Here is a 22,732-nt window from a genome sequence, read left to right on the forward strand (position 1 = left end):
AGGGGGGATAGCGTTTGATATAAAATATTAAAGGGAAAGATAAAGTGGATGTCACTGCTAATTAAGAGGCATTAAACATGCTTTCAGAAATCATCTTGTGAAAGGAGCTTGTGGGAAAGGAGGGAGGAGGTCTGACATTTACAGAGATTCTTCTCATAGCTAATTGTTACGGTCTGAATGTTTGTGTGCTCCCAAAATTCTTATGCTGAAATACTAAATAAAGCCCAATGTGATGGTATTAAGAGGTCAGGACTTTGGGAAGTGCTTGGGCCCTGAGGGTAGAGCCCTTGTGAATGGAATTCCTGTTCTTATAAAAGACTTCACAGAGCCCCCTCCCCTTCCACCACCTGAGGACAGATCTGAAAAACAGAGGTCTATGAACTTGGAAGCAGGTTCTCACCTGACACCAAATCTGCCCCCACCTGGATCGTGGACTTCCAAGTTTGCAGAACTGTGAGAAATAAAGGCCTATTGTTTATAAATAAGCCACCAGTCTGTGGTATTTCGTCATAGCAGCCCAAATGGACTACGACACGAACACAGCCAGGCTCATTCTTCATCAGCCCTCATCAAGGCTGTGGTTCTCTGCTATTGTTCCTCCATTAAGAATGAGGCAATGCTTAGCCAAAGCATTCTGAAGGGGGCCTGTGCTTTCCCTCTGAACCGAGAGCGATCTACCAAAATATTCTGCATGCAAATATTGTTTGCGCTGGGCAAAAATTCTCTCTCTCGCCTTTCTCAAAGTGGATGTATTCACGTCAGTCTTCAGAAAGACAATGGTAAATAGAAAGAGAAACAATATACATGATATAATATATAAATGATGACAACAGAGAACAATTATATAGAACTATATACTTCTGATAGGAAAAAAATTTTTAAATCGACTTAGCATTGGAAGCACCTAAAACATTTTACAGTTTATAAAAGTAACATTATTGGGGCGCCTGGGTGGCACGGCAGTTAANGAAAAAAATTTTTAAATCGACTTAGCATTGGAAGCACCTAAAACATTTTACAGTTTATAAAAGTAACATTATCGGGGCGCCTGGGTGGCACGGCAGTTAAGCATCTGCCTTCAGCTCAGGGCGTGATCCCGGCGTTATGGGATCAAGCCCCATATCAGGCTCCTCCGCTATGNTATGAGCCTGTCTTCCTCTCCCACTCCCCCTGCTTGTGTTCCCTCTCTCGCTGGCTGTGTCTATCTCTGTCGAATAAATAAATAAAATCTTAAAACTAAATAAATAAATAAATAATAAAAGTAACATTATTTTCTAAACAAAACTATGTGGTTCTAAAAGTAAAACACAATGGGGCACCTAGGTGGCTTGGTCGGTTAAGGGGCTGACTCTTGATTTTGGCTCAGGTCATGATCTCAGGGGCGTGGGATCGAGGCCCACATCAGGCTCCTCTATACCTCAGCTCAGCGGGGGTAGTCTGCTTCTTTCCCTCTCCCTCTGCGCTCCCCTCCCACACACACACCCCCATGCTCTCTCTCTGATGGATAGATAAATCTTTTTTAAAAAATAAAATAAAAGATTAGTTCTCAATAAGAAAAAATTTTAATATGTATAATATAATAAAAAATAATAATCAAATTGTATCTCAAGACTGCCCTGTGAATTAGGCAGGTCAGAAATCTCAGACAGAGGGACCGAGGCTGACCAAGTTCAGAGTCCGTTAGTGGGGGATGGTGCCTGGTTCTCCAGTCCCAGGCTCCCAATTTCAGGGAGCACCTGGACCAGGGGAGAGGAACAACAATGGCCCAGTGCCATCTTGTCTCTGATTGGCCAAAACAGAGAATGATGTTCCACTAAGGGGAAATAAATTTCTTTGTAGAGTAAATGGATCCAAGGGAAGGGACTTTCAAAAAGGCCTTAACAAAGGTCCTAAATAAGGCTTACTTAGAAATGAATTCACGACACAACTGAGAAAATGCTTTAACAGTCACTGAACCGAGCTAGGGGCAAGGAACTCAGAATAAGCACAAGCACTTTCACCCTCGCTCTCTCCTTCCCACCCTTCCCCGCCCCACACACACACCCTCATTTCCATTCTGCTCTCTGAGGACCCTGGGAACAAACAAGCTTCCCCCCTCTGGAACAAGTCACTTCCCCATGTACAAGTAGCTGGTGAATTGCATGACCTCCAAGGGCCCTTCCAGCATCAAAATGTTTTTATTGCCCAGAAAAGGGTTGGGTTGTTTTTTTTTTTTAAAATACCACTTATCTTATTTGTACCTCGACCTCTCTACCGCACTTCCCCGTGCCAGCCCCCTTTCCGGCCCTGCGCCTGCTGGCATGCTTTTGAATGCTTTTCACCTCCTCTCCAGACACCCACGTTTTACCCTTCCTACCACAGCAGCTCCACTGTCTTCTCTCATCTTACCAACTGCTTTGCTAGCCTACGAGAACTCTCCTTCCAACAATACTCCGAGTATCTTTCCCCCTGATTTCCCGGAGAGCACGGGCGGTTTTGTGCCTTCACCTGCCCTGTCCTGCCCCAGTGCCCCATAGCTCACTGGACTCCTGCCAGAGGTGTCGCTGTCAGTGCGTAGTGAGGGCGGGGACCATGTCTCTCACCTTCATGGCCACAGCCCAGCGCCCAGCAGAGGGCTAGTTCCCAATGCTCATTAAATATTTGACAGTCATATTGCTTGTGATTCCAGATACCTAACTTCTCACTTCCTGTTCCCTTGAGAGCCCTTTTAGTACAAGTCTTCTGGGCTGGAAAGCTCATCAATGTAGTCCCTGATGCCAGGAACTGACCTAATATTCACAGCTAGATCTCATTATTATTACAAGCTGGTCTGACACCGCCAAGCCATTTTGTTTTCCTGTTGGACAGAAACATTCTGGAAGAATATCAACCTCAGACAAGATGCTAGAGACAGAATGTGTCCTCTTAAAATTCTTACGCTGAAACCTGATTTCCATTGTGATGGTATTTGGAGGTGGGGCCTTTGGGAGGTGATTAGATCACAAGGGGAGAGTCCTCATGAATGGGATTATGCTCTTGTAGAAGAGGCCCCAAGGAGTTCCCTTGTTCCTTCTGCCACATGAGGACAGAGCCAAAAGACAGAGGTGTAGGAACCAGGAAGCAGATTCTCACTAGACATCAAGTCTGCCTGATCTTGTTCTTCCCGCCTCTAAACTGGGAGAATAAATTTCTGCTGTTTATAAACCACCCTGTTTATGGTATTTTGGTATAGCAGCCCAAACTAAGTAAAACACAAGGTTACTCTGACACCATGATAAAATGAAATAAAACAAAGCGACTTCATAATTTTGTCTAATCATAAGAATAAGGTCACTGAGCCAAGATAAAATACTCCATTATAGAATAGCCCCCTTTTTCTGACAGCATCCAATTCAAAGCGAAAGCCTGCTTGCTTATTATACCTTCTCCCAAATCATCTAACTGAAGGCTACACCCTTTAGGTTCTTTCTACCATGCTATTACTAAGACACCTTACTGTAATCGGCAATAACATTTAACTACATGTGTGTTCCTAGCGTGGCCTTTGGCTGAAATGCACGGACAGTTATAGGCTGTCATTTCATATTCACTGATATCCACAAACATCTTAGGGGTAAAGTATTATTATTCCCAATTTATCCCCCAGGGAAACTGAAGCTGAACAAGGTCTAGTGATTTAACAGAGATCATACGAGGAGACTTCTAGACCTAACCCTGTTCACTTAATGTAAGGGTCAGTCCAGACCCTTTTACAACACCCAGATGTCCTCAGCCATGAAGAATCTGTTTGCTTCCTTTATCCTAGAGGTGAAGTCAAACAGTAAAAACACAATTCCTCTCACCAGGAATATTTCTCAGACTTGAGAGGCCTTTAAACGGAAGCTAAACTCTACAGTGAAGATGTATGTTCCAGCATGACTGGATCTAAAGCGAGGCACCCATTTCGAGCACAAAATTTGAGGGGCACCCAAAATCTCATTAATCAGGATAAAATCAATTAAAAAAATCAAATCAGCAAACTACGACCCAAAGGCCGGTGCCTGTTTTTGTAATAAAGTTTTATCCTAAGGTCCAACAAGCATGTGTCTACTCAAAAACCAAGGTCCAGCATCAACAATACCAAGTGCGACTCCCCTTATTCCCCCTCAAGGAAACAAACAAACACGCTTCGAAGGAGCCGAGAGGAAAGGGAGGTCAGTTCGCCACAGGGTGCTAGGGAAAAGCAGGTGAGAAGGAAGCCTGCCCTAGTGCTGGCTCCTTAGCAGTTCTCTGCCCCGCCGCCCCTCTCCCCGCAGCGCGGGTCCTGCCGCTTTAAATCCCCGGGGCCCGGAGGCGCGCGGCGGGCCGTTGCCCAGGGAGACAGACGCACAATAGCTGGCAAGATCCCAGGCTTGGACCCGCGGCCGCGCCGGCCACTGCGCTAGCGGCCACCCCGCTTCGCGCGCCCCATGGCCAACTTGTACTCGCGTCGCAGCTTCAGAAAGCCCGAGAAGGAGGACGGCCGGCAGGAGGAAGAGGAGGAGGAAGAGGAAGAGGTGGAGGAGGCCGGGGACGCGAAGGAGAAGACGCTGGAGGTCCATGGGGCGTTCAGCGATGAGTACTTCTGGAAGTTTGTGGAAGTCGGTGACAGCAATGGAGAAAATTCAGAGCCCTTCCTTCCCCGCTTAACCAGCGTCGTCAGCCCCAGCCTGAGCCCGACCCCGCCGCTCAGCCAGACGTCCAGCCCGACGTCCAGCCCGTCGCGGAGCGAGACCACAAGCTGGAGCTCACAGTGGAGCACTTCCTCCCAGAAAAGTACAGCCCCTGCCCGCCCCTTCCTTTAAGGCTTCCCGGGCCCTAGGGGCCTCCAGTCCCGCGACTCCAGAGCCTTGGTCTCCTCGCGCGTCTGGTTTCCAAATACGTGCACCACTCCACACACAACCCCGTCTGTCTCGGGCCCTTCTGTCAAAGGCACTGAAATCTTGGCTGAGCCTTTGCGATGGCTCACAATTTAGGACATCGTTGAAACGCTTGGTGAAACTGGAAGCTTGGGTAGTGCCCTACGGAGCGCGTTTGTAGTACTCCCATGTGCATTCAGGTCATGATCGTGTTCTCTCTCTCTCTCTCTTCTCTCTCCCCCCCCCCCCTCCTTCCTTCCCTCCCTATTCCTCCCCCTCCCCTCCCTCTCTCCTACTCTCTCTCTCTTCCCCTCTTTCACACACACACACACACACACACACACACACACACTGGAAGACTAGTGCCTTCAGAGTATTGTGCTACTAAGACAATCCTCTAAAAAGCTCATTTTTGTGGTTAAGTTCCTGTGCTAAAACCACTCTAGGCACTTCCTTAAAAAGAGAGGCAGACCATTTATTTAGAGGAGGATGCCCAACCTCCCAGTATTGACATTTCTGTCAGGATCCTTCTTTGTTGGGCCAAGGGTGGGAGGGGGCTGTCCTCTGCATTATAGATGTTTAGAAGCATCCCTGACCTCTAGCGGGGACTATGCCATTAGCCCCCACTCTGTGATAATCAAAAATGTCTTTAGATGTTGCCAAAGATTTGGGGGGGGAGCAAAAATTGTCCTTTTGAGAACCACTGATTTAGAAGGAGTGGCTAAGTTTTTAAATGTTTCATTCAACAGGTTTTCCTAAAATATTTCAGACATTTAGGAAAGACTTGTCTGGAATAAATTTAGATAGGTAAGAAAATGTTTTGTTTTCATATTATTTTTGGAAGCTGCTGATGTTTACCTCTTGGGTAAACATGTCTGGAAATAGAGTGAAATAATTCAGGGCACTTACAGCTAATTTATTCAAAAAGGTTTTTTTTTTTTTTAAATCATACTGTTAGACCCTTTGGAGATAGAAACAAGGTCCCTGTCCATCTACCTGCAGAGATGGCATGTCCACTTAATATAACATGAAATAATAACACTGTGCCGGGTGGGCAATAGCAAGGGCTCTGAAAATGCAGGAGTCTCTACTGGCTAAATGAGACCGTGATTACAGACACCTTCTGTGAAGGAGACTGGAAATTGTAGTCTTTTTTTCCCTCTCTCTTTTTCTCTTTGTTGTTATTGCTACTAGCTTTCAAGCACAGGAAGACACCAGAGAAATCTCACACCAAACCTGAGTCCACAATCTTGAATTACTGCTCACCTAAGCTTTGCTTTTACAAGCAACTTTTAAATTCCTAAGCATCAGGAGTATTGTTCTGTCCCACTTTTATGTTTTTATTTATCCTTTTAATTCAACTTTTTAAGAAAAAAATAGTATATGGTTAAAAAATATTAAAGTATACACAGGTATAAAATAAAAAATCTCCGTGCCCTTCTTCATTCCCACACTCCCACTCACCAGTTAATGTATTGTTAACAGTTTGTTTCTAATATAATTTTATTTTTATTTATTTAAGATTTTATTTTTAAGTAATCTCTTCACCCAATATGGGGCCCGAACTCACAACCCTGAGATCAAGAGTTGCATGCTATACCGACTTTGGCCGGCCAGGTGCCCCCTCCAATATAATTTTAAATAGCATATTTTCATTCCCTGATTTATCCATTTTTGACATAATTACAGGCTTCCCACCTATGAAAGATGAGGAATATAACTCATACTATTTCCCTCCTCTTCATTTTTGGTAGTTATGTTATTTTTAGTTTTTCCAGCCTTTAGGATTTTAAGGTATTTAAACCTCTACAATCTGATTTATCAAGTGACTATTAACTCTTATTATGAAAAGTTAGCACACTAATGCACTCCTACTTTCCTCTATCTCTCCTCTCACCCCTTCCTCCCCCCAATTAACAGGTCATATACATTTTATAACAAACTATGTTAATGTGTAATATATATTCATATAAAGTCATTTTACTTTGCCAAGTTTTGTTACGTTCATATTATGTTTTCTAATCATAATTAACTCAGTACAGGTTAATTCTAAAAATTGAAAACCAATCAACAATATAATTTCATGCTAAGAACCCAATAATGTGATTGGATTCGTGCACAAAAAAAACCCAAAATCCTGTCAGCAAAACTTGGCTCCTAAAAGGAGAACTTTTCAACTCTCAGTTGTTTTTAATTATCTTCCGGTTTCCTGAGTTGGGTTCAGTGGCTGCACTTTTTTGATTCCATATTGCTTGCTTGCTTCTGTTCCTTTTCTCTTGGCTGGAGAAACTCCACAGGTAATTATCTCATGCAGATCTCATGGGCAGTCAGATTTCTGAGTTCTTGCCTGTCTGGAGATGTTTCATATTACCTTCATACTTAATTAATAATATAACCTGGCATAAAAGAAGACATTTAAAACCCTTTTCCTCAGAGATCTGAAGACATTGCTTCTTTGCCTTCCAGTACCCAGTATTGCTAATCATTCTGATTCTCAGACGTTAGTGATATGTGATTATCTCCTTCATTTGTCTCTGTGCTTTCCTTTAGAACTCCACCTGGATAGCTGTTGGCCCTCTTGGATATCTAAGATTTGAGGTGTTTATATGATAATATGCAGCCCTTGAACAAACATTTTTATTTTGGTATTCATATTTGTCATTTCCAAGAACCGGATCTTGTTCTCTCTTGCTGTTCAAATAGTTGTTGCTTCTTAACAACTTAAATCTCTTTTGAGAGTACTCTTATTACTAAAGTTCTTTTTTGTTCTTTGAAGTTCTTTTTTTTTTTTTCCTTCAGGATTAGTTCCGTTAATCTTGGTGCTTCTCTTCCATACTATTGATGGCCCTTAGGTGACAGGTAATCCTTGGTTATCGGTTTGTATTGATAAATGAATGGCCAGTAGGTAGCTAGAATGGAGTCCTTCTGCAGTGGAGCTTGCCTGGAAGGGTGGCTATGAGTCCTTTGTGGGTAGATGGGGGATGCCAGAGCCAGCCTCTTGTGGAGTCGGCAGGAAGCGCGCAAGCTGGATGCCCCACTATTACTAGAGTTAGGATAAGGATACCTCGCTTTGTGGGCAGAGTTCTTCATGCATTTCATTTCCGGGTGGAATGTCCCTCCGTCCTTTCTCATCCAGGCCTATTGGGCAGGGCCTGTGGAACCTCATACTGTGCTCTGCTTCTCTTTCAGACCTAAAACCTCCCCGGAGAGGCTGCTTACTCTTTGTAGGAAGCAGTTCTTTGGGCTTCCTCTGGAAACAAATACAACTGCTCTGTATAAGGGCAGAAGAAGGGGGTTGCCTGCCTGGCCAGCTGCTTTGAGTTGACTTCTTGAACTCCTCCGATGGCAGTCCCCAGCTCCCTCCGCTCTGCATTCAGTTGACTCTGAGCTTGGAACTTCCCAGAACTTTACTTACCTCTCTTGTCTTGAGCTGTGGTGGTCTCCATGCTGGTTTTCCATCAAATGAAAGCATTTATTTTCGTTCTTTAAGGACTTCAATTTTATATGTCTACTGATGACACCTTTCTTATTTTAAAGGAATGTTTTTGTATTTGTTTGTTTGTATTTGTTATTTCAGTAAGATCTTGGGAAGGAAGGAAATTGGGTGCTCAACTGTCATCTTGACCTGAACTTCCTATTATATATAACATCTCTTTACTTGATCAAATTCTTAATTTCTCCTCATAAATCTTCCTAAGAAGATGCTCCTTTTATATTTCCAAGCATTCTCTGGTAAATTTGGTAAGATTGTGTTTTTAAGGAAATCCGTCCTTAAAAAGTCATAAAATGCAACCAATATTGGCTCACCTTCTATTTTCAATTGCCCTGTTATTATTCTAAATGAAAATGGGGCCAACTGTAGACAACAGATGAATATGGAGAAACACAGGTTTTGAAGCCAAACAGGTCTGAGCCCCATCTCCATGTGCCCCATACAATGTTTCAGAAGTTCCCTAGAGCCTCAGTTTCCTTACCTGTAGAAAGGGAATATTAATACATGCCTTGATTAGTTTTGGTTAATATAAATGAAATAACGTGAGTAAGGCAACTACGGTGAAGGTACGACTACATAGTAAGTTCTCAGTAAATGTTAATTTTGTTATCCTCAGTCACCTGCCATCTTTACACGGAATTTCAGAAACAATCTTTGGTATCAGTTTAAGGAAGGCAGAGAGACCTTGATGAATAATGTGTTGATTTTGCTAACCACTGAATTGGGGGGGGGGGGGGAAGCCAAACATTAAATGTTGTCTAGAGATTGCTCTTTCATATGCCTTTACCCTTGGTCCCTATAACTTGTTTCTCTGGGAGGTGAGATAAACAGGATTCCCCCAGAGACTTGTACAGTGGCTTTGGCAGAGTTATTCTTCACTTATTACAAGACGCAGTCATTTCAGAATTAAAACACCCCGCTGATGCAATGTGTCAAGGAACCAAGCATCCAAAGAGGAAGGTGGACACTTTATGAGAACTAAAAATGGTTAAAAAAAAAAAAAGTGACAACGTAAAATTGACTAAATTATTTGAAAAAGATTTGATAATTTTAGAAGAACCAGCAAATTATTACAAAAAATTGAAATTCAAAGAGACAAAGGAACTTGAAGCAGTAGTTATTACTTACTTGTGACTGGTAACAGTCATTTTAACTAGTAAAAATCAATACATGTCTGTCTTCCTATCGTGTTAATGATAAGTAACTGAACTACTTGTAGAAAGAATAAAAATTGTTTGATTACAATGCATTTAACTTCAAACCTTTAAAAAAGTTTGGATTATTTTTAAGCTATTTAATTGGGGCACTTGGCTGCCTCGGTCAGAGGAGCATAGGACTCTTGATCTCAGGGTTGGGAGTTCGAGCCCCGTGTTAGATGTAGAAATTACTTAAATAAATACAATGAACAATATGTCTCATTTAAATAAGAGTAAATGTTTAAGCACACACACCATCACTGCCACCACCAACACACATGCATAGATACAGTGGTGGTAATTTACTCCCCGGGGGGAAAAATATGGTACTGGAGGCCTCTGGGATTTAGGAGCACTTTCCCTATGATGCAAACACACTGTGCCTGACTTTACTGAGAGGTAAGTATAGAAGAAAATATTTCAAAGAAAGGAGAAACCAGGCTCTTCTATGTACGTGCATTATTTGACTGTTAAAATGTGCCATATTTGGAAGAACTGCTGACAGCTATATGGGTATGCTGAAAACTAACACTCTGTCTAAACTTCAGGACTATGTATCACACTCTGTATCCAGGAATTCCAACATCAGTACAAACAGAAGAAAGCTGGCTTCAAGAATTCTCTGGCAGAAGGCAGAGGAGTGAGTAGTTTGATTTCTTAGCATTTGCTGGGCGATAGGCTTGCCCATTGGAAAAAGCATGACCGGAGGTGGTGGGAGAGCCAGGTTTGAATCCCAGCCCAAGACAAACTGACGTGGAGATGCCGAGGCAGGTGCCCTTCACCCCACAGAGCCTCAGGGTCACCATGTGCCACTAATAAGAATCATACTCCAGTCCCAGAATTGTTAGGAAGAGCAACATGAGATTAAATATTTAAATTCTTTGGCACCTCGTCTGTAATAAATGCCATTGTTTATGTTCACATCAAGAAATAATCTGCTCTTACGTTTTGCTACAGATATTCATTTTTTATGAAGAAGTAACATGCACGCAGTTTCTAAATGCCAACCATTAAGAAATATATAACATAAAAATGAATATTTAAATTTATCCCAGTATAAGGAATTATGAGTAGCCTTTCCTTTGAACTTTTCTATTTGTTTTCATCAGATGCTTACTGAGCACCTACCACATGCCAAGCACCCATCAGAGTCCAAACCCTGTTCTAGGGAAATGGCGATGAAAAAAACCAAAACCCCTGTCTCAGTGATCTGGTGTTAAAGGGTGGAAGGTGGAGGTGATGGTGAGATAGGTAATACACAAAAGAAGCAAATATGTAGTACATTAGGCGATAGACATGCTAAGGAGAAAAAGCAGAAGGGACGGGAGATGTTGGGTGCGAGGGGTGTAAGGTTACATGGGGTGCTCAGGGAAGTCTTCACTGGGAAGCTAAAATACTTGAGCAAAGACCTCAAGGACGAGAAAGAGTGAGCCAGAATGATCTCCTGGGAAAGGATTCCAGGCACATGGACTAGCACATGCCTCCTCCCAGAACAAGCGGCAGCGGTGTGGCTGCAGTGAGAATCTGAGGGGAGAGGGTCAAAGGGACAATTGAGGACCAGATCTTTTTCAACGGGAATGCAGTGGAAAGACACTAGTGGGTTTGCACAGAGGAGTGACAAACTCTAACATAAAAATGGACTAAATACAAAAAAGATGTTAATAATTCCCAAATTAATCTGCACAGTCAATGTAATTCTCATGGGATTTTTCAATGGAATTTGACAAGCTGATTTGTCGCCCTGGCTTAGCAGTGTGAAAAGACAAACCAAGGCATTTTCAGATTTCTAAGTTTGAGCGAACGTAGATTGAAACGGAGCAGTGCCCAACAGGAGATAGTTAGGAGGGCTCTCCAGATAAGAGCGAGGGAGAGGTTTTTACACAGAAGACACTGGAGCAAAACAAGGACACGTTTTGATTGGCTATTGCTTAAGGGCTTGAGTTATTCGGGCAGCCTGGTTGGCTGTTCCCGGGTGGCTGTTCTTAACCTTGAGGCATTTACAGGAATTGACAGGCGCAGATTGCGGTTTGCTTACCTAGGCTACCAGGGAAGGCATTAGGGCCACCTCATCTGATGGCCGCTCTGTCTGAACCAAGCAGGAACCTCGTGAGTCTAGGTGTGCCTCTCCATTTCTTTCAGATCTTCTTTTCTTCCCCCTCATAAAGGACTCATGCAACTCTTCCTAGTTTATTCCTAGGTGTTTCATAGTCCTGTACTGATGTAGCAATTGGACACTTTTTTCCTATTACATTTTCTAATCATTGTCAATGCATAGGAAAATTATTGATTTCTATATTTTAATCTTGTATCTGACCCCGCCTTAGTGAATTTTCTTATTAATTCTCATAGTTTGTGAATTGAAAGTCTATGAAACAATTAACATTTCCCATGAGTAATGGCAACTTTATCTCTTCTTTAACTTTTTTTTTTTAAAGATTTTATTTATTTATTCGACAGAGATAGAGACAGCCAGCGAGAGAGGGAATGCAAGCAGGGGGAGTGGGAGAGGAAGAAGCAGGCTCATAGCAGAAGAGCCTGATGTGGGGCTCGATCCCATAACGCTGGGATCACGCCCTGAGCCGAAGGCAGACGCCCAACCGCTGTGCCACCCAGGCGCCCCTCTTCTTTAACTTTTTTACTTAGCAGTGTATCATGGACATCCTTCCATGTCATGAAAGATCGATCTAATTCACTGAAACAGCATAGCATTCCCCTATATACAGTTGTTGTGGCTTATGTAATAAAACTGATTGCTAGATATTTCAGAGTTGGTTTGGTTTGATGTTTTCAGCTCTTCCCTTTAACAGTAATGCCTTAATAAAAAATCTTTGTGCATTCATTTTTTTTTATCCCTGTGCTGGCATCTCTGTTGGACAAAATGCCTAAAACAGATGTAAAAATTTTTTTCATATTCTCCACATAGGAAGTGCATCATTTTCTGAAGCCCTCTTCTTGCTCCAAGAGCAGTCCTTGCTGGCCCTGGCTCTGTGAGCAAATGGGCCAGCTCCCTCCCCTTACCTCTGTCCCATCGTAGGCTACTCCAGTTGGTTTTCATCATTCCAGTTCTCTCAGTTTAATCTTCTACACATTTATTCAAAGTTGCTGATGGTCACCTTCCCCGTTTCCAGTGCTGCCCTGGAATCTGTGGAGGGAATAATCCTCATGGTTGAGTTCAATGTCTTAAACAAGAACCCCCAGCACCCTTCGCCCTGAAAAATCTTTTACAGAATGACAGACATAAGGTAGACAAGGTAGTACTTTAAAAAAGTAGAAAACAGAAGTGTCTGGAAACAAGGTTTATAATCAAATAAAGTGTGCAGCTCTGTAGTAGTCTAGGACCGGAAAGGAACGGGGAAACATTTTTAAATATGATCCGTCTGTTCCCCACTGTTGATAAGAAGTTATTTGGAAAAGGTAAAAAAAAAAAAAAAAAAAAAAAAAAAAAAAAAAAGGTAAACACAAATAAGGGTATTTATTTTGCTAAAAGGCCTATTTTCTTTTACATTAAACTTCTTTCGTACTTCGTCAGGATTGATGACAAATGTACACTCGTTTTACAGGGAAGAAACCATCTGCTGTAATTAAAGAAACTGAACATGAAAATCTGGCTTCTAAGTTAAGAGGTAAATGGATGTGTGGAGTTCTTCCCTCTGCCTGGGAAGGCAAACTGCCATTGGGGAACCAGCCTTAACTGGGATAGTGCCCACCCCCTCTGGAAAACCTCCCCTAAGAATATACTCAAGGAGGTGGTGAAGAGGTTTCAGGGCATTGTAACTGTGTGTGTGTGTGTGTGTGCGTGTGTGTGTGTGTGTGTGTGAGATGGGTAGCGGGTGACGAGAAAGTATAAGACAGTTTTAAACTTTCTTTCTAAATCGATGCTTTTCTCTTCAGAAAAATGGGTAATTAATCCAAAAGAGCGAAGACTGAATATTTTATGTGAGCTGGAGGTAAGAAATGTTATCAGTCCAATAGTACACAGTGTTCATGGTAAATATCACTTATTCAAACATCAATTCTCTCTCTCTCTAAAAACGTAGTTTAAAGACGACTTCATAACGCTGTTTGAGCCTTCTCTGAGAACACTGCCTAGCATCGGGCCGCCGTCCATCCTGGCATTCAAACAAGAGAGTTCCAATTTAGGCATTAACTTCAAGGTGATTTTCATTCCTATTATTTTAAAATTTTAAAATTTTGTTTATTAGTACATGATGTAATAAGCCTACACGATGATTTGCACAGAAGACATGAACATACTCCAAAATGAGAAACAGGCAACGAGCTCTTTTACCTGGAACAGCACTTGAGGCTGGCTGTGTTCGTCCGCTCGGGCTGCTGGAACAACGTACCGCCAACCGGGTGGCTGAAAAGCACAGCGATTTATTGTCTCTCAGCTCTGAAGGCTACAAGTTCAAAATCCATGTGTCAGCCAGTCCAGCCTCTAAGGGAGCATCCTTCTAGTCTCTTCCTAGCTTCCAGTGTGGCCATCGAACCCTGGCCTGCCATGGCTTGCGGCTGCTCCACTCCTATGTCCGCCTCGGCTGGGCCGGCATTCTCTGTGTGTCTGTGTGCCAGTGTCCCTCTTCTCCAAGGACACCAGTCATGTTGGATTATGACCTAATGACCTCATCCTCACTTGATTACCTCTGCAAAGACCCCATTTCTACAGAAGGCCCTATTCCCAGGTACCACCGGTTGGGACGTCAAAATATCTTCTCAGGGGAGATGATTTATTCCATAACAGTGGCCGCAAGGCCTGGAAACAAAGGTGAATGTTTACCATACTTGATCATGCCTCTGCCTGATGGGCAAGGGAAAGGCTGCCTTCATAATTCCCACAGGACTGCATCCGAGCCATGAGCGACTGACTGGTGGTATGATTGTTTCCAAACTCGAATGGGCTGGCGGTGTGGAGAGAGCCGCACCGTCCCCAGATCAGAACCCCCTTATTTCCCACGGGGTACGCTAAAGGCGCAGGCTTCCTCCCTGGAAATAAGAGCCGGCAGCCGCAGGAGGCGGCATGCAGCAGACGTGTGTGCGAGTTGGGGGCGATGCCGGGTGCACACGCTCACGTGCTGCTCGCGGCCCAGCATTCAACTGTACAAGCCTAGTGAGGGGGACCCGTTAAATGTGTCATGTAATGTAATATCAGTCTTTTTTGCTGTTTATGTTTGTCCAGGTTTTTCTGAACTTTAGGGTCACCCTTCAGACTCTTCAGGCTGAAACTCTTGTTCAAACCTAACTTCTTCCTCTTTCTGAACCACAAAAGCTTGTACCCGAGGAAATGTCTGGAGTTTTCTTCTGCTGACACCCAGAGATGGTCTTGAACATGAGGAAAGCCTGGTGGTCTTTCTTCCAGGAGAGTTGTCCCTGCACTGGCCCCCGGATCTTGGGCAGATCTTTCAGGCCCGCTTGCCTGGGGCTTTGACAGGAGCGGCCATAGCCAGCCTGCCAGCTCTCCTCTCCAGCTGCACCCTCTTCAGGTGCAGATTCCAGCCCCACTCGTGGTCTTTGGAAGCATCTCCTCCTTGCTTCCCTCGCAGATGAAGGGGTAAAGGGACTGTGGGCTAAGGAGCTAATTACCAAGACCCTGGTAAGGAAATGGCCTGGCGTCCCCACACACTCTTTCTGCCTGCCCTGTCACCTGGGAGACAAACTAGATGTTTTACCACCGTCTCTCCATGGCGGGGCGTTACCCTCCAAGGGTTCTGCTTTCAGCCATGTGCAGTACTTATTATCAGGTAGTTTCAACAGCCTCAAGATAGTGGCCATCACCCCAGAGTCTTGAATGTCTGGCTGCACTGGCCACCTCAGCCACCGTTTGGCCGCACAGTGGCCATTTTGTCAGTTCCAGAGAACGGCAGAGACAGCTGGCCTGGTAGTGTTCTGTGGGTTTCTTCTGGAGGCCTGTGCTGAGGCTTGGCTGCTTGCCTGCCCAGGAGCGCCCTAACTCCAAGTCTCCTGTTGCTTCCCCTGGCCTCCCACACCCCTTCTGAATTAACCTCCTAGCACAGACAGGAGATTTCAGAGCCCCAACCTGGGGCTAATGTGTGTTATCCTTTGTCTCCTGCATCTAGTCACACACTGTAGCCCTCCCTCTGATGGCTCTAATGTCAACAGTAAAGCCATTTGTGCAACTTTCTTCTCGCACTGAGGAGGCATCCCAAGGATCCACCAGCTCCTGATGGGCTCAGCTGCGCTCTGGTGAACCAGACAGAGGCCCTCAAAACACCACCTCAGCCTCTTCAGGCCTCAGCAGCCCTTGACTAGAAATAATGTCTCATTACTGGAATATACAGATCTTGCTGGCTTGGTACCTTCTGGTATAGGATCTCAGCCCCCTGCAAGTTCCCCCCCCAGCTATTTCAGCCCCCAGGGATTCGGACTGGTTGGCACATCCCCCCACCCCCATCCCTCTTGCGCCCCTACTGGACATTTGCTGGTCCTGCCCAGAGCCCTGGCTCCTACTGCTCTCAGAGGCTCTGGGCTTCCTTGTGCGCACCGATTCATTTTTGTTTTTCCCTCTCTGAAGGAAGAAGAGGAGGAAATATCACCCCAGTGTGAATTTTGTGGGGGCGATCTAAGAACATTTCTTTCCAATGTGGATATTTTCTCTGATGATGATAGCGCGGAATCAATAGAAGAAGTAAGTTCTAAAGCAGGTTTATGGAGGAAATGGTGTTATTTTTAAATCTATGAAGTGTTTTCTCCTGCATCTTCCCCTGCACTGAAATGCTTTAAAGAGTTACGTGTTAGCTGGTGGGGAAATGCACATCATAATCACGATGGGATACCATCTCACACCCACTCTGATGGCTATAATCAAAAAGACGGATAATACTAATAAGTGTCGGCAAGGTTGTAGAGAAACTAGAAGATAATATGGTGCGGCCACTTCGAGAAACAGTCTGGCAATTCCTTGAAAAGTTAAATATGTAGGTACATATAGCTCAGCACTTACACTTCTAGGTTTATGCCCAAGAGAATTGACTACCTCTATCTACACAAAAACTTGAACACAAATATTCGTAGTAACATGATTCATAACAGCTAAAAAGTGAAAACAACCCAAATATCTATTGGCTGATAAACAGGTGAATAAATGTGGTGCATCCATACAATGGAATATATTATTCAACCATAAAAAGAACTGAAGTACTGATACATGCTACAACACAGACGAACCTTGAAAACGTTATGCTGAGCAAAAGCCAGTCACTAAGTACAACAAGTGTATGATTCCACTTACATGAATGTACAGAACAGGAAATCTCTGCAGACAGAACGCAGGTTAGTTCCTTCCAGGAGCTGAGAGAAGAGGATGGGGAGGGAGTGTTAAGGGATAAGGCTTCATGTTCTAAAAGTTTGCTGCAGAGATGGTTTTGCACAACTCTGTGAATTCACTAAAAACCATTGACTCATACACTTGAAATGAATGCGAATTACGGTATATGAATTCTATCTCAAGAAAGCTGTTACCAGAAAAAAGTTACCATAGATCATTATCTAAAGTTCGTTAGCCATTTGGGGTTTTTTTCCTTAACTATCTTCATCGAAGATTAGTGAGATGAAAAATGACCTCTCTGTTTTTCAGGCCTCCTGTTGTAGGTATTTTCAAAATCTGGTTGACTACATCTATGAGGAAAAAAAAAAAACCCAGGGCCCTAAAGCGGAATTAATCTGTATTGACCCTCACGCAGCCCATGGCACTGAAGTTGATAGACTCAAAGCAAAGGAAAAAGCCCTGCAGAGGTAACACTGAGCCTTTGATGTTGAAACTCAGGCCCACTGAAGTAGAGAGCTTTTTGTCAATGAACTTAGTTTTTTAAAAATATATAATTTTGAAGAGGTGTTCCAGGTAAGAAATAAAAATTGGCCAATGCAAACTCATTAAAATTCCTGGTGGATGTTGTTGAAATTCAGAAGCTCCCAGAAACTCCGTGAACTCACCAATTTAAAGTCGAAATCTACCAACTGCAATTCTCAGCTCAATTTAGAATTCCCGTGTTGGAGAAATTTGTCGACTAAAGAGAGTAGAGACCCATATGTACTGATTAAATGCCTGGATTCACAAGTAATGGTAGATAAAAATAATAAGGGATGGCATTTAAACAGTTAAAATTTGTACTAAAATTCGGTTTTAAACTTCAAACACATTTCAGACTTTTGCATCATATTTTTCAATCTTACAGAAAACAAGAGCGACAAATGGCCAGACAATTTACAATAATGACAAATGGACAGACTAATTTTCCTGAAGAAGGTGAGTTCCTCAACACTGATGCTATCAATCAGTTGTACATCAGAGAGCTCAGATGTTTGACCAAGAGCTGAAATTGGTGTATTTAAAAAATAATATTTAAAATGTTCATTCCAGGGGCGCCTGGGTGGCACAGTGGTTAAGCGTCTGCCTTCGGCTCTGGGCGTGATCCCAGCATTCTGGGATCGAGCCCTACATCAGGCTCCTCCGCTGGGAGCCTGCTTCTTCCTCTCCCACTCCCCCTGCTTGTGTTCCCTCTCTCACTGGCTGTCTCTATCTCTGTTGAATAAATAAATAAAATCTTTTAAAAAATTTAAAAAAATAAAAATAAAATGTTCATTCCAAGGGTGCCTGGGTGGCTTAGTCATTATGCATCTGCCTTTGGCTCAGGTCATGATCCCAGGGTCCTGGGGCTCTGTGCTTTGTGGGGGGCCTGCTTCTCCCTCCCTCTCTGCCCCTCCCCCTGCTCCTTCTCTCTTGCTCTCTCTCAAGTAAATAAATAAAATCTAAAATAATAATAATAATAATAATACATAAATAAAATGTTCATTCCGGTCAATGCATCAGTGAAAATGGTTCAGAAAAAATGGCGTTCAGTCATGTGGCTTTTGAAGTTTTTAGTCTTCTGCTTACAGTTGTTATTCATCGAAATAAATTAGCAACATCTGTAGAGCACTTTACAGGTAGTTGCAGAGAGCTTCCGAGTTGCTATAGTATGGGCAAAACTGAAGGGGCACTGATTTTTAGAATCAGAAGTTCTTGATTTATAGCCTTGCTTTTCTCCCTGTAGGCTGGCTGACTTGGGGTAAATTACTTAATCTTTCTGACCATCACGCAGCTCCTGTACCACTCAGAGCTATTGAAAAGACACTTAGAAAAGATAAATGTTTGTTGTGGTTTAAACTAAATCCCTAGTACAAAGTTCCTTGATAGTCAACTATTTCTTACTAAACATAAGGCCAGAAAATTCCACTTAATAAAAATCATCTTTCTTTTAACAAAGGAACGTTTTCATTTTTTAACAAAAGAAGGCACTCACTTTAATTTAATGAAGGACCTCATTTTTCTTCCATTAACAAAAAAGTCTGATGAATCAATGCATTTGTAATAGGGTTTGAAATTTCATTTTAGAAGAGAAGTTTTGGATTATCTTAAACAAATACCTACTTTCATGTGATTCTTTTCTCATTAGATTCAAAACACTTAAAAACAATTTCTTATCAACTTTCCATGGATATTCCAGAAAAAGAGCTAGTTGCTGACACACTACTTGACTTCCAGCTAGAAAATAGAAACATTTCCATTGTTTGCTGTGATGCTAGAATAGCGTGTGGAAAGGTAATTCTTTTTTAATTTTTTTACTCAAGACTCTTTAAAATCAGTTTTTCCTAAAATTGTAAAAGCTATTATAATGAATGTAACAGGTTGGCTACATAACACTTTTAACTCTTTGTCAAGAACGAACGGCACAGACTGGCTTTTTAACTTCTACTAGACTTTATAACAATGCTTTTCCATATATTATATGGTGGCTATTTTGGTTAAAAACTTTTGATTTTAAAACGTGATCAGGGACGCCTGGGTGGCACAGCGGTTAAGCGTCTGCCTTCGGCCCAGGGCGTGATCCCGGGGTCCTGGGATCGAGTCCCCACATCAGGCTCCTCCGCTATGAGCCTGCTTCTTCTTCTCCCACTCCCCCTGCTTGTGTTCCCTCTCTCACTGGCTGTCTCTATCTCTGTCAAATAAATAAATAAAATAAAATAAAATAAAAATAAAAAAAAAAAATAAAACGTGATCATTGGAACATTTGGAACCCTTAAAAAACCAGAGAAAAAGGGGGAGAAAATCACCTAAAGCCTCAAGCACTTCCCCAAAATCATTGTTAATATTTCAATATTTTCTAGATCTACACTGCCCAATAGGGTAGCAACAACTACTTATGGCTATCTAAATTTAAAATACCTAAAATTAGGGGCGCCTGGGTGGCACAGCAGTTGAGCGTCTGCCTTCAGCTCAGGGCGTGATCCCGGTGTTATGGGATCGAGCCCCACATCGGGCTCCTCTGCTATGAGCCTGCTTCTTCCTCTCCCACTCCGCCTGCTTGTGTTCCCTCTCTCGCTGGCTGTCTCTATCTCTGTCAAATAAATAAATAAAATCTTTAAAAAAATAAAAAAAAATAAAAAAAAATAAAATACCTAAAATTAAATTAAATTTAAAATGGAATTATTCAGTCACACTAGTCACATTTCTAATACTGAACAGCTGTGTGTGACTAAGGGCTACCATATTGCAGTGCTGATACAGAACATTCTTATGGTCACCGAAAGTTCTATCAGACAGCACTGTTCTAGACTTTTTACCCATTGGTTTTGGCTAACATACTTGTAATTATATTACATGTGTAATTTTTATCTCTTTTTAAAATTTATTAGAAAAAATATTTCCATGATATTATATAGCTTACATTAACAGCATTTTAATATTATAAAATTCTCCATGGTAACAAACTTAAGAATATAAAGTGTATGATATATGAAAATGAGGTGTCCAAAACATATTTATTCAAAATCCCAAAAGGAGAGGAGAAAGATAATCTGACAGAGACAGTATCTGAAGAGATAATGGATAATTTTCTACAGATTTAAGAAGTCCAGTGAATCCCAATCAAGATGAAATAAAGAAAAAAAAAATCCTAGACATGTCAGAGCAAAACCGTAGAACACAGAGGGAAAAAAATATCTTAAAAGCAGCAGAGAACAAGTAGTTCTATTTATATTCAAAAAAGAGTTAGACTGTCAGATAACCTCCCAAAAGCAACAATGGAAGACAGAAGGCAGTGGAATGTCTTTAGTGTGCTTAAATTAAGTATCAATCTAGAAGTCTATAACTGGTTAAAATATTTTTCAAGAGAATGTGCCCAAAAAAGACATTGTCTAGTAAAGTGAAAGATCATTTGTCACTAGTAGCCCCTCATTAAAGGATATTCTTAAGAATGTGCTTTGTGGGGCGCCTGGGTGGCACAGCGGTTAAGCGTCTGCCTTCGGCTCAGGGCGTGATCCCGGCGTTATGGGATCGAGCCCCACGTCAGGCTCCTCTGCTGTGAGCCTGCTTCTTCCTCTCCTGCTCCCCCTGCTTGTGTTCCCTCTCTCGCTGGCTGTCTCTATCTCTGTCAAATAAATAAATAAAAAAAAAAAAAAAAAAAAAAAAAAAAAAAAAGAATGTGCTTTGTGTAATTTAGATGATCTGAGATTCAAGAAAGATGAAGAGAAAAAGTGGTAGACTTTTTTTTCATGTTGATTTATAAAAATTCCTTATACATTTAGGATACAAGCCCATTGTGTGTCATATTGCTGCAACTACTTTTCCCTTCTTGTCTTGTCTTTCACCATTTTAATTGTAATTTATCAAATCCTTCATGGATACTGCTTTTTTTCATTGGTTGGTTAATCCTTCTCTGACCTGATATAATAAAGCTATCCTCCTATGTTAAAAAATCTCTGAAGGTCTGCATTTCACATTTAGGTCTCTATTCCACTTGGAATTGATTTTTACATATAATGTGAGGTAGCGGTTCTAATTTCATTTAAAAAATACGGAGGGGCCCTTGGGTGGCTCAGTCGGTTAAGCATCTGCCTTTGGCTCAGGTCATGATCCCATTATGATTATGGAATTTTTAATTTTTCCTTTTCCTTTTGTGAAATTTTGCTTTACATATATTGAAACTGTCTTAATATGGGAAAAGTCTTTTGTAATGTTACATCTTTCTGGTGGATTAAAACTTTTATCATTCTGAAGTAATCTTTATCTCTAGTAATACTCTTTAGTATTTTCATATATCATTTATATTTATAATCTTTTTGTATTCTTATATTTTAGATTTGTCTCTTGTAAATAATATATGGTTGGAATTTTTCCTTAACAAAAGAACTAATCTGACATTCTTTGTCTATTAACTGGAGCATTTAGTCTATTTACATATAATTACTGACATTCTTTAATATTTTCTATTTGTTCCTTGTTACGTATTTTTCTTTTCCTTTATCCTTCCTGGTCTTTTGGGTAGGTATTTAAAATATCATTCTATTTTCTGTTCTACCTCTACAAGCTTGGAAGTTAGACTCTCTGTCTCTATTATTTCTCTGGCTACCCTAGAAATTTCAGCAGGTAAATTTAATTTATCCAAGTCTGAAGTTAAGGTATATTATTTGCCCTTCTCTCAGATATTATACCCAGAGATGGAATTGCTGAATCCCAAGATATGTCTTTCACTTTACTAGATGAAGCCAAAATGATTTCCAAGTTGTTGGACCAAATTACATTGATCCACTAGAGGCAAACAATAGTGACTCTTGTTCTTCATCTTTTCCAATAGTCAGTACTAGCAGACTTTTCATTTTCTTTGCCAGTATGATAGGTATGAACTGATCTCTAATTGTGGTTTTAATTTCCCTTTTCCAGATTACTAATGATGTTGAGCACCTCTTCATTTATTGACTGTTTGAGATTTCTCCTTTGAGAAGTGCTCAAGAGTTTTTTTGGTCCATTTGTCTCAAATGGTCATAATATCCAAGAGGAACTGGGTACCAGCATACATGCATAAGCTTGTTTGCTGTATCACTGTTTACAATAGTCAAAAACTGGGAATGACCCAAATATCCATTAAATAAACAGTGATAAATTCATACCATGAAATACTATACACAAATCAAAGTTAATGGACCAGGGGCACCTGGGTGGCTCAGTCGTTAAGCGTCTGCCTTTGGCTCAGGGCGTGATCCTGGGGTCCTGGGATTGAGTCCCACATCAGGCTCCTCCACTGGGAGCCTGCTTCTTCCTATCCCACTCCGCCTGCCTGTGTTCCCTCTCTTGCTGGCTGTCTCTCTCTCTGTCAAATAAATAAATAAAATCTTAAAAAAAAAAAAGTTAATGG

At 41.9% G+C, this 22,732-nt stretch overlaps 1 protein-coding gene across 1 annotated transcript in view; it reads left to right on the forward strand.

Annotated features, from left to right (window-relative positions):
• Nucleotides 1-4,427: 4,427 nt before the first annotated feature.
• ERICH6 (glutamate rich 6) overlaps nt 4,428-22,732 on the forward strand; it is a 29,610-nt gene continuing 11,305 nt past the window's right edge. Inside the window, exons 1-10 of the mRNA XM_002916355.2 lie at nt 4,428-4,773; nt 5,606-5,663; nt 10,094-10,185; nt 13,106-13,168; nt 13,437-13,492; nt 13,583-13,699; nt 16,075-16,188; nt 17,137-17,294; nt 17,735-17,805; nt 18,995-19,140. Of these exons, the coding sequence (XP_002916401.2) occupies nt 4,428-4,773; nt 5,606-5,663; nt 10,094-10,185; nt 13,106-13,168; nt 13,437-13,492; nt 13,583-13,699; nt 16,075-16,188; nt 17,137-17,294; nt 17,735-17,805; nt 18,995-19,140 (1,221 nt within the window). The remainder of the gene's footprint in view (nt 4,774-5,605; nt 5,664-10,093; nt 10,186-13,105; nt 13,169-13,436; nt 13,493-13,582; nt 13,700-16,074; nt 16,189-17,136; nt 17,295-17,734; nt 17,806-18,994; nt 19,141-22,732) is intronic.

The sequence above is a fragment of the Ailuropoda melanoleuca genome, chromosome 1 (genome assembly GCF_002007445.2).
Source record: "Ailuropoda melanoleuca isolate Jingjing chromosome 1, ASM200744v2, whole genome shotgun sequence".
Lineage (NCBI taxonomy): Eukaryota > Metazoa > Chordata > Mammalia > Carnivora > Ursidae > Ailuropoda > Ailuropoda melanoleuca.